Source organism: Sus scrofa, chromosome 2 (assembly GCF_000003025.6).
Source record: "Sus scrofa isolate TJ Tabasco breed Duroc chromosome 2, Sscrofa11.1, whole genome shotgun sequence".
NCBI classification, from domain to species: domain Eukaryota; kingdom Metazoa; phylum Chordata; class Mammalia; order Artiodactyla; family Suidae; genus Sus; species Sus scrofa.
In genome coordinates, this window is record NC_010444.4 from 77,671,874 (window position 1) to 77,687,874 (window position 16,001).

General features: G+C 59.6%; 2 protein-coding genes across 3 annotated transcripts; one reads left to right on the top strand and one right to left on the bottom strand.

The window, feature by feature from the left end:
* RNF126 (ring finger protein 126) lies at positions 1,429–11,439 on the top strand. 2 transcript variants are annotated; one of them, XM_021084297.1, is made up of 9 exons: positions 1,429–1,609; positions 8,247–8,305; positions 8,494–8,557; positions 8,634–8,878; positions 9,635–9,703; positions 9,777–9,846; positions 10,319–10,412; positions 10,540–10,655; positions 10,742–11,439. In XM_021084297.1, exons 1-9 carry the CDS (start codon positions 1,535–1,537, stop codon positions 10,886–10,888), a joined length of 939 nt encoding a protein of 312 aa, XP_020939956.1. In that variant the 5' UTR covers positions 1,429–1,534; the 3' UTR covers positions 10,889–11,439. The 2 variants fall into 2 exon arrangements, with proteins under 2 accessions (XP_020939956.1, XP_020939957.1); XM_021084298.1 differs by having other exon boundaries at positions 1,448–1,609; positions 8,634–8,797.
* On the bottom strand, positions 11,379–15,403 carry FGF22 (fibroblast growth factor 22). The gene is made up of 3 exons (XM_021084299.1): positions 15,149–15,403; positions 12,939–13,042; positions 11,379–12,860 (listed from the first exon to the last, which is right to left on the bottom strand). Exons 1-3 carry the CDS (start codon positions 15,360–15,362, stop codon positions 12,666–12,668), a joined length of 513 nt encoding a protein of 170 aa, XP_020939958.1. The 5' UTR covers positions 15,363–15,403; the 3' UTR covers positions 11,379–12,665.

A 16,001-nucleotide genomic window follows, 5' to 3' on the forward strand; every position in this document is an offset into this window, starting at 1 on the left:
TTCAGAAAACCATTTTCATTGCCTGTTGAGCCTGTCATTTCCCCTGATGTGTCACCTAGCAAAGGGTCTGGCATACAACAGGAGCTCAATGAATATTTGTTGAGTGGATAAAGAAATAAATGTAAGGGCGTTCCCGTTGTGGCCAAGCAGTAACAAACCCAACTAGGATCCATGAAGACACAGGTGCTATCCCTGGCCTCACCCAGTGGGTTAAGGATCCATTGTTGCCATGAGGCTGGCAGCTACAGCTCTGATTTGATCCCTGGCCTGGGATCTTCCGTATGTCACAGGTGCTGTCCTAAAATGACAAAAATAAAATAAAGTAAAATAAATGATTGGTCTGGAACTAACCTCAGCAATGATCTTGGCCTGCTGATTAATTTGGGGGTTGGGGTTAGGTTTTCTGTCCTCTGCTCACCCCAAGGTGCATCATGGGAACAAGGCCACACCTGGAAGGCCTCAAATTTTCTTTCTTTCTTTTTTTTTTTTTGTCTTTTTTGTTGTTGTTGCTATTTCTTGGGCCGCTCCCGCGGCATATGGAGGTTCCCAGGCTAGGGGTTTTATCGGAGCTGTAGCCGCCGGCCTATGCCAGAGCCACAGCAACGCAGGATCCGAGCCGCGTCTGCAACCTACACCACAGCTCACGGCAACGCCGGATCGTTAACCCACTGAGCAAGGGCAGGGACCGAACCCGCAACCTCATGGTTCCTAGTCGGATTCGTTAACCACTGCGCCACAACGGGAACTCCACCTCAAATTTTCTTATCCCAGGCATCACCCTGAGGCACGGGAGGCCAGGCCTCCTTGATCCAGGATTGGGCCTCCTGTCTCCATTCATTCAACAAGTGTTCATGGAATGCATGTGTGCATGAGTTTAGCTCGGAAGAAGATACAAAATCGCTTCTGTTGTGGACATGTCCCTACAGTTTATCAGGTGGAAACAAGTGCCATTGCAGAGGGCGCCTCAACAGGTGAGACATATAAGCAAAGACTTGAAATGTCTGGGGAACGGTGCACCAAGCATGGGCACAGCCAGTGCACAGGCCTGGAGGTAAGAACGCGCTGGAGCGTCCCAGGAGCAGTGAGGACAGAGAGGTGAGAGAATGGTGAAGCAAGTAATAAAGGAAGTTGGGGCTTTGCAGGTTTGTAGATGAGTTGCTCAGGCCTGCCCAGCTCAGGCCCCGCCCCCGCACTCCCTGTAGCCCCGCCCCCCGGACCCGACCCGCCCCCAGCACCCCGTTCCAGGTTGCCTAGGCGACTCGGCTCTTCCCCATGCAGACTCCACCCCTCGGCCTCCTCCCGCAGCCTGGCCCCACCCTGGCCTGGAGCCCGCTCCTAGTTTGCCCCTCGGCGGCCACCGTCGCGCAGGCAGCTGCCTGCACCTCTTCTGCCACCCCCTCCTAGCCTCACGCCGTGCGTGCCGTGCGTGCCATGCGTGAGCGTGCGCGGGCGCGTCGGCCGGCGAGGGAGCAGCAAACGGCCGGCGGCGGGCGCCGCGCGGGGGGCGGGCGGCGCGGAGGAGGCGGAGGTGGCCATGGCCGAGGCGTCGCCGCAACCCGGACGGTACTTCTGCCACTGCTGCTCGGTCGAGATCGTGCCGCGCTTGCCGGTGAGGCCCAGGCCTTGCGGGTGGGGGCCTCTGCCTCGGACTGAGGCGAGCTGGCCGGGACGGGGAAACTGAGGGCCCGGAAGCGGCCTGCCCTGGTGGCGCAGCGGGGTCGGCGGCCAAGGGAGCGGGAGCCCATCCCGAGTGGGGTCGGCGCCGCGGGCGCCTCGTGGGAGGGAGTCAGCGCTCTCCGGGGCCTGACGGCGGCCGGAGCCTGTGTTCTTACGTTTCCCGGGGGCTGGGAGTCTCGTCCGATGGGTCTTCCGCCCTCGTCCAGGTGGAGGCCGCTGGAGGGCTGCTTGTGAAAGGCTCCGTTTCCGGGCCCCTCAGCCCGGAAGTTCCGGGATGGGAGCAGTGTTCCCTCCCGGCCGACCCTCCCTCACTTTCACGACTAGAAAACCGAAGGTACCGCGCTTCATGCCGGCTCTGTTCCTGACATTTGCTACTGGGCCAGCTCCCAGGGAGCAGGGAGAGGGAGGTGTGGGTGACCGAGAGGAGGAACTGCAGGTGGCGAGGCCCTATTGAGCACCTACTCTCCGTGGTCACCTGGCTAATTCCAGGGCCAGACTTATACCTGCCTTCCCAGCGGTGGAGTCGCCGGGGGAAGCCGGGAGGAGTCGGTGGGCAGTATCCCAAACACAGAGAAGGAAAGTGAGCTGGAGTCAGGGTTTGGAGTGGAGAGGGGTGCCTAGGCCCAGGCGGAGAGAAAGGGTAGGGATGGTTTGGCTTCCAGAGGCAAGGGGTTTGGGCGGGGGAAAATAAATTGAAATCCCGGGTGCGTGAGCGACTTGGGGAGCTGGGGGACTTGCCCTCTTCCCTGACTCCAGCCTCCCGGAAGTCCTGCTTCTGCCTCTTCCGGCTTCCTGTGCACCCCAGCTCTGGGACTGGTCTTGCTCAACTGCAGTAGGAAGGGGCAGGTCCTGGTACAGCCCACTAGCCTGGATTAGTTGCATGCAGCTCCTTGCAGCTGGTGTGAGCCCCAGGACAAGCCCTGGGTCTCAGGATCACTCCAGAGCATTAGGAAACTGGGGCTGAGCAGTCTAAGTGGCTAGTTGTTCTGGCCTCCCTTCTCAGGGCCAGCACAGGGCTTGGGTCTTGCACTGGAATGGCCACTTGGTGGACCTGAAGGACCCTGACCTTTTGGCTGTCGCTGGGTTGGTTCAGATCTTCCTGGCCACAGGATCTAGTGGTGACAAGCTAGCTTTGGCCTTTGCTCTCAGAGTTTATAGGAAGTCAGTATTAAAGAGTGACTGGCAAATATTTAGTCTGGAATGTTGGTAAATTCTGGAAGAGCACATAATGGCGGGGAGGAGACCTGCTTGTGTGTTTGGGGTGGGACTTGACAAGGCCTGGTAGGCAGGTGACTTCAGTAAGGGGCACACCTGGTGTTTTCGGGGATGGAAAGGTTGGCTCTTCACCTGGAGACAGTGGAAGGTCCCAGCCAGCACTGGCACCCCTGCACGGGGACCTCTTTTCTTGGGAAGCTAGCCCCAAGGCTGGCTCAATATCTGCTGTCTGGGCTGATTTCCTACTTGTGACTGAAAGGAAGGGGTAGTTGCTGTCGCAGCACACCCATCAGGCACCCTGGCTGCGTATGGGTCCTTTTCCCAGCAACTCACGACCCTGAGCCTCAGTCTCCTTGCCTATTAGATGGGTAGATGAGGCAATCCCTGTGCTCCATGGGAGTGTGTGTGTGCTGAGGAGCCTGGGATGCCGGCCTGGAGCGGGCATGTGGGGGCAGGAACCAGACGGGCCAGCTGAGTGGATACCTCTGCAGTGGGGGCACAGGCCCAGACTAGATCTCTCCCAGGAAATGAGGGTGCTGTGCACATGGTAGATATGGAGTGTCCGCAGGCAGGGCATGTTGGCAGGCCCAGGGCTTTCTCAGAGGCCAGGCCCCAGTAAGCACAGGTTCCGTCAGGTGGGCTGACCAGGTGGCAGTCATGGGTCTGCCCACCGCCTTGGGTGGCCTTGTTTAGACCTGTTGTTCCTGTTGATGGTACCTGCCTCTCTTTCCTGGGTGTGGTTGAATGGGGATGGGGACGGGACCTAGCAGCTGCCTCAGAGGGCTGTTGGAGTGAAGAGAGAAGGCCTGAGTGTGCTTCCAGCCTTGCCCTGCCCACACCTCATCCTCCCCGCTGAGAGTACCCAGGCCCAGCTGGGCCACCTGATCTCCCTGCAAGTGAAGCCCTGTCCCTTCTTAGGATGTCTATTCCCCAGTTGTCACTACTGGGGGCCAAGGAGACTCAGTGTGGCATTGGCTCAGGCAGCTTTCTGGGAGCCCAGAGCCTGAAGTTGAGAGCCGGCGCAAGGGACACCGAGGGCCGTTGCACTGCTTGCTCTGCAGCTCTGCACTTGGTGGCTGCTCCAAAGATGGCTGGGGCAGCCGGGGGTGGAAGTGGGACAACCCTAGAGAGGTGTTTGGATGAGGGGTGCTGGGGAGCCCACAGCCTGGGCTCCCAGTGGCTGTGCCCCTGAGCCTCATGGTGCTTTTGCAGTCTGAGGTGAGGTGTAGCCCTGGCATGGCGGGCACACATGTTGTGTTGATGGGAGACAGGGTCCCAGGGATGGACACTTTGCTGGCGCACAGCAGGCCCCAAGTGCCACAGGGTCCCCAGCTCTGTACCCTGGCACTCAGTAGTGTGCCTAGGGGTTTTTGACACTTGGGGAACAGAAGGGAAATGACTGTGGGGTGTGGGGAAGCTGCTAAGACCCAGAAGAATGCTATGGGGTGGGTGACAGCACTGGGGCCAGGGCAGCTTTCCCAGGGGGTCTGGACAGGTCCCTGGGCCCGGTGACATCTGAGGAGGTGTGGCCCTGGTGTCTGTAGGCTGGGAGCACAAGGGGCTGCAGCGGCGTGGGGGTCTCATGTCTGTGTTTGGGCCTGAGTTCACATATGCCCAATAGAGCTTTGTGCCCTACCCCTCCCTGGGGTCTGTGCTGCACCTAGACTTGAGGCCAATGTCTCTCTGACTCCCACTTCAGTGTCCGATTTCACCACATGCACCTGGCTGCAGCCCCTGGGTCTGTACTGGTGTGAAGGGTGGTACCTGTCTCTGAGGGCCACCCCAGCCGGCCTGGAGGGTGAGAGCATGGAGCAAGGGCTCAGTATTTAGCGAGCATCGGTTTTGACCCCGGTGCTCCGGTGCCAGTGTTGCCATGGTGATGGTGATAGGGTGGCCCCCTTACCTCCTGTCTCCTGAGAACCAGAGCCATCAGCTAGGTAGGTGCTCACAAGCTAGGGCCCTGTGCAGGGAGGCAGGCTCTGCCCTATGGGAGGCAAACGTTCTATCCCAGGGCACCTACCATTGACCACACTGGTTAACTGCCTTCTGAGGAGCAGAGCATTGGAAGAGCCTGGGTCTGGCCCTACCCCACCCCAACTGCAAGCAGAGCTTGGCGCTCCCCCTGAAACCTGGGCATTGGCAACCATGGCTCTGACAGGGTGCCCTGCCCTCTGAGGTGTGGAGCTTAGCGTGAATGGAGGGCACAGAGCTTGGGGTCGAGGCTGTCTTCTGTTTGCAGGTGGGGAGACTCAGGCTGCTGGGAGCTGCTATGTAAGCAGAGGGGAAAGCATAGGCCCTGATGTGGGCAGAGCTTGGGAGTGGCCAGGCTGGGCTGTTACAGGGCTGCAGGGTGACCTGCAGAGCATTTGGGCTCAAGGAGGCACAGGGACCCCTGAGGATGATGAGGTGACAGGGTTATGGGCAACTGGGAGCAGAAGGGGCTCCTGATCTCCAGCAGGGCTGATGCATCTAGGCAGGGGCTGGGGGCACCAACCCTGCCCCGGCTTTTCAGCAGAGAGTGAGATACTGGACCTTATTGCAAACCCAGGCTTGACGCTGGTGTCTGTAAGCTTGTGTTAGGGGCTGTCTGATTGTCAGCTTCCTAACCTTGGTCACCCCAGACTCACCTGCAGCCACATTTACCCAGTCCATTGCTCTCTCCAAGGGGCCCCCTGAGGTGGCAGTAACCCTGGTCACTGTTCACAAAGCCTCATGTGGCCGCTTTACACCCTGTGAAACGTGAGGAAACCACCAGGCCGAGGGCTGGTGCCAGGGCCTTAGGAAGATCTCCTGAGTGACACCCCACTGCCCCCAGAAATCTTACAGCAGTGACAACAGTAGTGGCTGCTCACTGTGTGGGGGAGCCTCCCCTCAGCCCACACCCCTGCTCAGGAGGCAGAGGGCTGCTGTCCTTGCTATTCCTTGTTCACAGCTTTACTGAAACACATCACCTCATTTAAGTGTGCTCTACACCTCAGTGTGTGCAGTACACTCAGAGTCCTACATCCAGCAGTCACCTTTGTCCAGTTCCAGAACATTCCATCTCCCCAAAAGAAACCCTGTCCTTGGAGTTCCCATTGTGGCTTAGCAGGTTAAGAACCTGACACATGCAATGAGGTTCTACCGTATAGCACAAGGAACTACATCCAGTTACTTGTAATGGAGCATGATGGAGGATAATGTGAGTAGAAAATATATATGTACATATGACTGAGTCACTTTGCTGTACAGTATAAGTTGACAGAACACTGTAAGTCAACTTTATTGGAAAAAATAAAAGTCATTAAAAAAAACCTGACATGGTGTCTGTGAGGATGCAGGTTCCATCCCTGGCCTTGCTCAGTGGGTTAAGGATCTGGCATTGCTGCAAGCTGCAGCGTAGGTCTCAGATGCAGCTCTGATCCAGTGTTGGTGTGACTATGGCGTAGGCTGAGAGCTGCAGCTCCAGTTTGATCCCTAGCCTGGGAACTTCCATATGCCGTGGGTGCCGCTATAAAAAGGAAAAAAAAAATTTAGAGGCATTCCCATTTTAGCTCAGTGGTAATAAACCCAACTAGTATCCGTGAGGGTGCAGGTTCGATCCCTGGCCTCTCAGTGTGTTGAGGATCTGGGTTGCTGTGAGCTGTGGCGTAGGTCACAGATGCGGCTTGGATCTGTTGTTGTGGCTGTGGTGTAGGCCAGCAGCAGCAGCTCTGATGCGACCCCTAGCCTGCGAGCTTCCATTTGCCATGGGTGCTGCCTTAAAAGAAAACAAAAACAAACAAAAAAATATTAGAGAAAGAGAAACCCCTTCTGCATCAGCAGTCACTCCATCCCTTCCTCTGACAACCAGGAACTCACTGTCTGTGGATGAGCCTGTTCTGGACGTTTCCCATCCATGGCATCCCACACTGTGTGTCCTTCTGTGTCTGCTTCTCTCTGAGCATCGTGGTCTCCAGGTCCATCCACGTGAGAGTGAGTGTCAGTGCTTCTCTCCTTTTTGAGGCCAAGTGATGCTCCTCCTATGTGTGGGGGGACATGTATGTCCATTGATGGGACACTTTGGTTGGATCCACCTTTGGCATCTATGGACGTTTCCAAGTGGTGACTGTTTTCCAAGGATACTGCCCCACTTCATGGCCCCATCAGCTGGGTTGGGGTCCAGTCTCTCTGCCTCCTCCCCACACTGCTCACTGTCAGCTTTATGGGTCCAGCTGTCTGGGCGGCTGTGAAGTGTATAATGCTGGTTTTGGTTTGTATTTCCTGGTTGCCTGACTATTGTGCATGTCCTTTATCCACTTGCTGCCATTTGTGTACCTTTGTAGAAATATCTGTTATGATCCTCTGGCCATTTTTCTTTGTTGAATTGTGAGAGCTCTTTATATATTTTGGATGCATGTCCTTATGACCTCTGCATCACTGATCTGCTCTCCCCTTGGCTCAGATGTGTCCTTTGATAACCAGGCTCCCCTTTGCTTTTGGCGGGGGCCGGGGAGGGGGACACAGTGTGCACTGTCCCACTGTCCTGACGGAGGTGCCTTGCTCCCCACAGAGGGTGGTGTGGCCAGCTGCGCCCTGGCTCACTGGGACTGTGAATGGCACCCCTCCACTGTCCCCACCTCCTGCTCAGCCATGCAGGTGGTGCCTCAGGAAGAAGCACCTCACACTGGCGTCTCATCTCCCTGTTTGTGTGGCTTTGGGACACGTGTGGGCTGGGCCTGTTTCCCAGCCCAAGTGGTGGTTTTGGTCCTCGGGCACCTTGCTGTCCTGGGGCGGGCCCCCGTCTCCGCTCCCTCAGGACTGCACAGTCTCTGACAGATGGCTGTCTTGCCTAGGGAAAGTGAGGGCCTAGAGGGGACGTGGCCAGTGGAGATGGGGTCATATAGGCTGGTCCCTCTGCATGGGTGGTTTCTCCTGCCCTTGGTGGCCACCTCCCTGGGAACTGATTTGATCCAAGACCCAGATAGTCCTGGAGCCCTCTAGTCACTGCTACAGCCCTCCTGGGGCCACGTCCATCCCCCTGTCTCCTCAGTGTGTGGTGAGGGCGGGTGTGTCACAGGATGTTCTCGTGTTCCCTAAGTCAGGAACATTCGCTGGAGCCACGTCAGCTGGCCTGTTGCTGCAAGCCTTATCAGAGCCTTTTTCAGCCTATGTGGCCTAGTGGAGGTCCTGAAACTGTGACTTCTGACACCACTGGGACCACAGGCTGATGGACTGAGGGATGTGGGAGGGCAAGGAGGTCACTGGGGAGCTTGGGGCCCACCATTGGGAGGAGTATGGGAGGCTGCAGCTGTGGGTGAGGGCATCTGGGCACTCACCCTGCCCAGGCCCACCCCTGACTACGGATCATGCCCACCTGATCTCCCCTCTCCCAGGATTACATCTGCCCAAGATGCGAGTCTGGTTTTATCGAGGAGCTTCCGGAAGAGACCAGGTAAGGCTGCCCCCAGTCACAGAAGCCATGGTTGGCAAGACCTGGAAGGGCCTCGTTAGCCGGGGGTGTGCTGGGGATGCTGCCTCAGGATGGGGGTGGGGGCTGCGGAGGGCATCCCAAGACCTATGGGTGGTGGGGTTCTGCCTTTGTCCGTGGGTGCATCTGCTGATGGCACCTTGTCCTCCCAGGAGCACAGAGAATGGTTCTGCCCCCTCCACAGCCCCCGTGGACCAGAGCAGACAGCCGATGGAGGTGAGCACCAGCCCTTCCTCCCCTCCACACAGGGCTCTTCTCCTCCTCACGCACTGCCTGACCTTCCTCTCCACAGAATGTGGACCAGCCCCTGTTCACGCTGCCACAGGGCTATGGGCACTTTGCTTTCGGCATCTTTGACGACAGCTTCGAGATCCCCACGTTTCCCCCCGGGGCACAGGCTGACGACGGCAGGGACCCCGAGAGCCGGCGGGAGAGAGAACAGCACCCCCGGCACCGGTACGGCGCCCGGCAGCCCCGCGCCCGCCTCACCGCGCGGCGCACCACCGGCCGGCACGAAGGCGTCCCCACGCTGGAAGGGTGAGGGGGCCTGGGGGCGGCCGCGGGCGGGAGGCTTGGGGCTTCCGGCCTGCCCCACCCCGCTCAGGCAGAGCAGCCAGCTGTCCTTCCAGAAGGTTCTGTGGGAACGGGGGTGCGGATGTGGCTCTGGGCTGTTCTCTGGTCAGGGTGCTCCCTGGTAGGTTCAGGCTGGGAGGGGGGCTCAAGTGTGTGCCCACCATGTGGCCTCAACGTCTTCAGAGGGACCTCCATCCTGCTGGCATCTTCCACTTCTCAAACACCTGGTCCATGTTCCAGTGCTGTCCCGGGGCACCAGTGAGCCACGTCTGCAATGTCCCTGCCCCCCCCCCCCCCCCCCCCCCCCCCGTGCAGGGTGATGAGGATGGGACAGGAGGACTTGGGGTGTCCTGGCCCAGCCCCCAAGACAGGCCTAAGCTTCTCTCCATAGCTGGAACCTGACTATAGGCAGGCCAGCTCCTGGCTCACCACTTCCCTTTCCAGGAACTCAGGCCTGTCCAGCTATGGACACGGCCTGGCTCGTTGACCTTGGCTGAGGGCTGACCCTGTGGCTCCCCCAAGTTGTAACGTGGGCTTTGGATGCAGCTGTGTGTCACTGGGCGCTGTCCAGGTCTCAAGGAGACCCTGCGCTGGGCGCCATGTGTGTTGGGTTCTTTTTCTTTTACCATTGAAAGCCCAGCCTCTGAAGGGCTGGGCGTGTGTTTGCTCTGCCCAAACTGAGGGTACTCACTGCAGGCCGGGCCTCGTGCTCTGTTCTAGGATTATCCAGCAGCTGGTCAACGGCATCATCACTCCGGCCACCATCCCCAACCTGGGCCTGGGCCCCTGGTGAGTAGGTGGGGGGGCCCCCTGCACCCCACCCAGCCGCTCTGCCACTTGAACCCCAGCCCTCTCTGCCCAGGGGCGTCCTGCACTCAAACCCAATGGACTACGCCTGGGGCGCCAACGGCTTGGATGCCATCATCACGCAGGTATGGGGCCTCCCTGAGCTGGCACTGTGGACACAGATGCCACAGGCCCTTCAGGCCTCTGTGCAGACAGATTCCACATGGGGGTGGTGTTTCCTGTGTCCTTGGTGGCATACATGAGGCAGGAAAGCTGCCCTTGGGGCCTTTCGCTGATGGCCCCTTTGAGTACTGTGTCAGTGGCAGCCCAGCCCCCTGATCGTAGCCACATGAGGACTCCAGAGGCACTTGCGTTCTGGGAGAGGGCCTGCTGCCCACCTGGGGTGCAAGGTGACACTGACTAGATGAGTGAAAGAGTGAGCAAAAGCCCAGGGCCGGGCCTCGAGGGGCAGCTGATCTCTGAGCCCCAAGGGGCCAGGCCCAGCACCAACGGGGCCTCGGTGCTTTTGCAGGTAACCCAGCCTTGCATTTCAGAGACCCGCGGGCCATGCCCCGCCTGCCCGACCTGCTCCCTGCACTCTGGCCTCTTGTCTTTCAGCTCCTCAATCAGTTTGAAAACACGGGCCCCCCACCCGCAGACAAAGAGAAAATCCAGGCCCTCCCTACCGTCCCTGTGACCGAGGAGCATGTAGGTGGGTGCCTGCTAGTCTGGTCTTGACTTTGGCTCCTAGGGGGCTAAGGGCCGGCACACACCCCGGGGGGGGCACCTGTTGCCGCCTCCCATGGGTGCATGGTGTCATGGGCTCCCTGCTCCCACAGGCTCTGGGCTGGAGTGCCCTGTGTGCAAGGACGACTACGGGCTGGGTGAGCGTGTGCGCCAGCTGCCCTGCAACCACCTCTTCCATGATGGCTGTATCGTGCCCTGGCTGGAGCAGGTGAGCGAGGGCCTGTCCTGGGATCCCCTCTTGCCCCCCCCCGCCCCCATCTCTGAACTGCTCCCTCTCCCCTCTGCCCCTCCAAGCACGACAGCTGCCCCGTCTGCCGAAAGAGCCTCACAGGACAGAACACAGCCACTGATCCCCCAGGCCTGGCCGGAGTCAGCTTCTCCTCCTCCTCGTCCTCCTCCTCCAGCTCACCCAGTAACGAGAACCCGGCTAGCAGCTCCTGAGTGCCCCGCCGGTCCCCAGGGTGAGCACTGGCCGGCGGGATGGGGCCGGCAGACGCCACGGCTCCCACACTGCCGTGTGCCCACGGACTGTGGTGCCGCCTGTGCCCGCCATGGGCGGAGGCTTGGAGGACCCGCCCTCCAGGCTGTGGAGGAAGCTCAGCCTCTGCGAGGGATGGCTCCGGGCCGGGCAGGGTGCAGGGCACAGCCGCCCAGCGTCCCCGCCCCCCACCCCCACCCCCGTTTGTCTCTGACCTCACCCTCTACGTGTTCAACGGCGGAAAGGTTTTTATAATTTTAAATTATTACTGCTTTGAAATAAATGGACGTTTGAGCTCACACGCGGCCCTGCATGATCTGTGGAGAGATGGGGTGGAATCCCCTGCTGGGGCCCCAGCACCACGTGGACAGGCCGTCACTCCCCAGCCTGAGTGCTGGGCTCGGGACCACCAGGATGACCAGCAAAACAAGGACAAAACTGCTCCGACAGATGTTTTTTAAAGGAGAAAATGTGTATCTTGAAAGCTATTTAAAAATACACCTACAGAAAGAGACGCAGGTGGTTGGTGTGTTCCTTGAGTGCGTGTGTGGGCAGGGCCTAGCGCCTCTGCTGGCACAGACCGGACCTGGGAAGTTGACCACAGAGCCCCAGAGGCCCAGCACCTCACACAGGCTCTTCCCGAACAGGGGCACATGGCTGCGTTGGCTATAGGGAGCCTCTGGTCTGCATCCCCAGGAAGGCACCCCCCCCCCACGCTTGGTTTTCTGTATCTTAAGGGGAAGGCGGCAGCGGGGAGAGGGTAGCCCTCACCCGCCCCTCTTGGCTCTGCCCCTTCCCTTCAGGGAGCTCCCACCAGGTGGGGCCTGCATGCGTACCCACTCACTCCCAGCCCACCCTGCCAGATCCAAGGGGCTCTGAGGACTGACACCGTGTGTGGGTCCCCAAGGGCAGCTATGACAAGTCACCAACCTCTGGTGTCTTAAGACAACACAGGTTTATTATCTCACTGCCCTGGGGTCATGATTTCAGTGTCCCGTGGCTAAACCACAGGTGTGGGCAGGGCTGGTCCTTCTGGAGGCTCAGGGGAAATTTGTTTCTTCCTTTTCCAGCTTCTAGAGGCGCTGCATCCCTGGCCTGCAGCCCCTTCCTCCATCCTCACAGCCAGCAGCACGGCATCTCCCGTCTCTCTGCCTCTGACCCTCCCGCCTCCCTCTTATGAGGACCTGGTGATGACACTGGGCCCCTGGGGAATCCAGGACCATCCCCATCTCGGGTCTTCACTTAACTCCACCTGCAGTCTCCTCTGCCACGGGAAATGACACATCCTTGGCCCGGGACCAGGACCTGCCCCTCCATGGAGTCTCCGTGTTCCCCTTGCCCCAAAACCCCTCATTTGGCCCCAGCCTCCCCTCCTCCTCACTGGCTCACTCCCCAGTGGGTTCCCACTCCCTGCCTCTGCTAGGCAGTGTCCCAGCCAGGAGGGCCCCCCAAGGCCTGGCAGCTGCCTTGTTGAGGCCTCCCTGCCCCCCAGCTTGTGACGGCCTCTGCTCACTCTGTGTCCACCTCCCCTCTGACTCAGGAGCTCTGAGGGCCGGGCCATATCTGGGGGCTCCTGCAGTGACCCCAGTGCCCAGCACAGCAGGCACTCCATGCGTGTAAAACCAGAGAGGGACCAAGCAGGTGTTGGGGGTGGCAGGGCCTTCCCCAGCCTCTGGCTGCAGGCTCATGTGGTCAGTCTCCTGGAATCTTCCTCCAGCCACTGCTCGTGGACGGTCCGCCTCAGGAGACCAGGATGGGCAGGAAGTGGGTGGACAGGTGGTGTCGCTGCGTGCGGCTACCGCGCCTGGGGGCACCGCGCCCATCCAGCGCCAGGAACATGGGTCGGCCCCGGTGATGCCACCGGACAGAGGCGTAGGTATTGTATCCGTTCTCCTCGATATGCTCCCGGAACCTGCAGTGTACAGTGCAGACCCGCTGCGGGGCCCGGCCTGTGAGGCGGCCGCTGGACTTGCCCCCTGTGGCCACGCACCCTAGCCCACCCTACGCACTCACCGACCCGTAGAGACGGCCGCGGCGGTTCATGGCCACGTAGAAGCCAGTGTGCACCGCCTTGAGCGCCACGACACCCACGCGGATGGAGCGGATTTCAAAGACGCCTGCGGGTAGGGGCTCGGTCAGGGCCCGCCCACCCCAACTCACCCACCCACCCCCACCGGAGCTCTGGTTCATTCATCCGGCAACATTCCCTAGGCATCGACTGTGCCTGGGCCCGTGCTGGGTATGGGGGCGCACCAAGGACCACACAGGTCCTGCCAGCTTCTGCCCCGAGGTTGTGGGGGTGGCAGAGGGTGAGAAAGGTCACCCAGGCCAGTGTGAAGGCCTGAGGGAACTAAGTAGGGGAGGGATCAGGCCTTTTTCTGGAGGGCACGGGGGAGCCACTGCAAGCTCTGGATCAGGGGAGGTCCTGTTAGGGACAAGGATACCAAGCAGAGGAGGTGAGTGCCTGCCCAGAGAGCTGCTGATCAGTAAGAGCAAGTCGGGAGTGTAATAGAAGTGGGCCCCCCAGAGGTGAGCAGAGGCCCAGGGTGTGTGGGTGTGGGTGGGGGGCTTCCTCATGATTGGGACTGCCATTACCACCTCTGACCCTGACCACTCAGCTAGCCCCGGCCATTCCGGGTTATGGAGGGGGACAACTCCGGGCCTGGCCCCAGCAACAGAGGGGGGAGGGATAAGGGTGTTTATACCACAGTATGTTCAGATCAGTGATACCAGTTAACACTACTTGAGTGCCAGCTCTATGCCAAGCATTGTATCCCACCCAGCACCAGATGGGAGGTGCTGATGACACTCACTTCACATTGAGAGAAACTGAGGCTTGGGAAGGGAAGTGGCAGAGCCATTTTCAGGCCCTGTCTGTGGATGGGTGACCCAGGCAAGCCCTGCCCAATCTGAGCTGTTTCCTGTCCAGTGAAACAGGGCTGGGGGACAAGCCACAGCCCACACTCTGAGCCCATCCAGGCACTGGGGCCTAATCTGGAGTCAAGGCCTTGCTCTGGTATTCAGTCTGGACTTGAATGCCTGAGGCAAGGGGAAGCTCACCCCATGACCTGTAGGACCTTTGCACCTGCTATTTCCTAGGCCAGGCACTCAGCACCTCTTGTGCACGGCCAGTTCCTTCTCTCTATACAAGTCTCACGTCAAGCCCACCTCCTCATTGTCCCCTCTATTGCTGCCCAGGTAGAAACTGAGGTTTAGAAAGAAGAAGTGACTGTTCCAGGTCACCCAACAGAGCCAGGCCTCACCCTCAGCCCGAGGCCACCCTTCCTGGCTGTGCCCACTACTGAGCAACCAGCCCAGCCAGTCCCCCTGTCCTTGCCCTTGTCTGGTTAGCCTAATGAGGGCCTTGAGAGCCCAGATGAAAGCAGCTGGGAAGGGCAGGGGTGATTATCTGTCCTAATAGTGGGTGATTCAGGCAGTGGCCAGCAAGGGCTCAGCTCCCCTGCCCGGCCTCAGAGCTGTGGGGTGACTGAGACAGGCCTGGGGTCGCTGGCGACCTGGGTGTCCTTTTATCCCCAGCTTCTTCCATCTCTTTCTTGGCTCTTTCATCTCCTCTTGCCTCACATACCACAAACACTTATTGAGCACCTACTGTTTGCTGGGCAGGGCAGCAGGGACACGACTCCAACTCCATGAGTTTCTGGGCACTTTGGCACCCTAGCTCCTCACCCCCATACACACCCCAGTCAGGTCATTTGCCCTCTCTGCCTCAGTTTCCTCATCTGCCAAATGGGTGTCCAGGAAGAACTAAAGGGGCCCCAACTCAGGTTCTGAGCTTGGTTTTGCAGGGTGAGGAGTTCAGAGTTCAGACCCAAGCTCTCCCCTCACCTCATTATGTACTGGACCCACAGGGGGCTCTTCCCAGATCCTCAGTTTCCCCTCTGTAAATGAGCCCAATGACCCCAGCCTCTGCTCTTTGGCAAAGACCCTTCTGCTGAGCCAGGCTGGGAGCTGGGAGCCTCCTCTATGATCTTCACCTCAACTGTCCAACCCTCCCTCCAAGAGGGTTGGGCCCATTTTACAGTTGAGGAAACTGAAGCCCCAGACGAGAAATTACTTGGCCGACGCCACGCCTCCAGACGAACTTCTGGACCCTCCCTCAAGTGAGAGAGCCCAGCTCATCGCTGCTACTACTGCCACTTGCAGCTATTGTCCGCCTAGCTGCCCTGTACCCCGACCCCCTGGTAGCGCCCCCGGCCACTCACTGTCAGGGCTGTGGTGCCAGCGGGTGCCTTGCACACGACCACTGGGGTCCACCAGCAGAAAGAAGTGGGTGGAGGAGAAGAGGCGCCGCCAGCGCACGTCACCCTCCAGGTGCGGGTAGCTGCGCGGTCTCCGCAGATTGTTTTGGGTCCCCGAGGCGCCGGGCGCCCGAGCCAGCAGTAGCCACGCCAGGCCCAGCCATAGGCGGCCGCGCATGGCCCCGAGCCCCGCTTGCTGCCCTCTTTGGGCTCCCGGCGCGCGTCTGTGGCTCTGCCATTGAGCGATCAGCAGGCGGAGACCCCGACGCAGCTGCACCGCGGACCAATAGGGCGCTTCGAGGGCGGGGCCAGCGCCACAGGAGGCGGGCCGGGATGAGGGGTGGGGCCGTGGTCAGACAGCCGACCAATGTGCAGCGTCGGGAACAGGCCAATACCGTTCCTCGGGAGCAGGGCCACAGCCGTAGGGGCGGAACAACTACACCACGGAGGCGGGGCCAGCCCGCGAGGCGGAGCCCATTCGGGAAAACACGCCTCCGCGCGTGTTTGTCTGTCTTGCGGAGCGGGAAGATAGGTTCTTGTCGGTGATTCACCAGACTGGCCTGCAGGGGCTGCGTGGGTGTGAGGGTCAGAGAGGCGGGCCGCAGAGACAGAGAGAGAGACCTGGAGAGACAGAGACGGAGACGGAGACAGAGAGAGATGGAGACAGGAAGAGACAAAGAGATAGGAAACTGAGGGACAGAGAAAGATAGAGACGGAAAGAAACAGAAACTTGAGAGTCTGTGAGAGACGGAGAGAGATAGAGATAAAACTGCAAGGAGAGAAGTTCCTGTCGTGGATCAGTGGTTAATGAATTTGA

Excerpts from the sequence above, each read along its gene's own strand:
- RNF126 (XM_021084297.1), top strand. The coding sequence starts at position 1,535 with ATGGCCGAGGCGTCGCCGCAACCCGGACGGTACTTCTGCCACTGCTGC. Across the intron at positions 1,610-8,246 it reads AGATCGTGCCGCGCTTGCCG|GATTACATCTGCCCAAGATG; the intron begins GTGAGGCCCAGG and ends CCCCTCTCCCAG. Across the intron at positions 8,558-8,633 it reads AGAGCAGACAGCCGATGGAG|AATGTGGACCAGCCCCTGTT; the intron begins GTGAGCACCAGC and ends TCCTCTCCACAG.
- FGF22 (XM_021084299.1), bottom strand. The coding sequence starts at position 15,362 with ATGCGCGGCCGCCTATGGCTGGGCCTGGCGTGGCTACTGCTGGCTCGG. Across the intron at positions 13,043-15,148 it reads CTGGCACCACAGCCCTGACA|GCGTCTTTGAAATCCGCTCC; the intron begins GTGAGTGGCCGG and ends CCCTACCCGCAG. Across the intron at positions 12,861-12,938 it reads GCGGCCGTCTCTACGGGTCG|CGGGTCTGCACTGTACACTG; the intron begins GTGAGTGCGTAG and ends CGGGCCCCGCAG.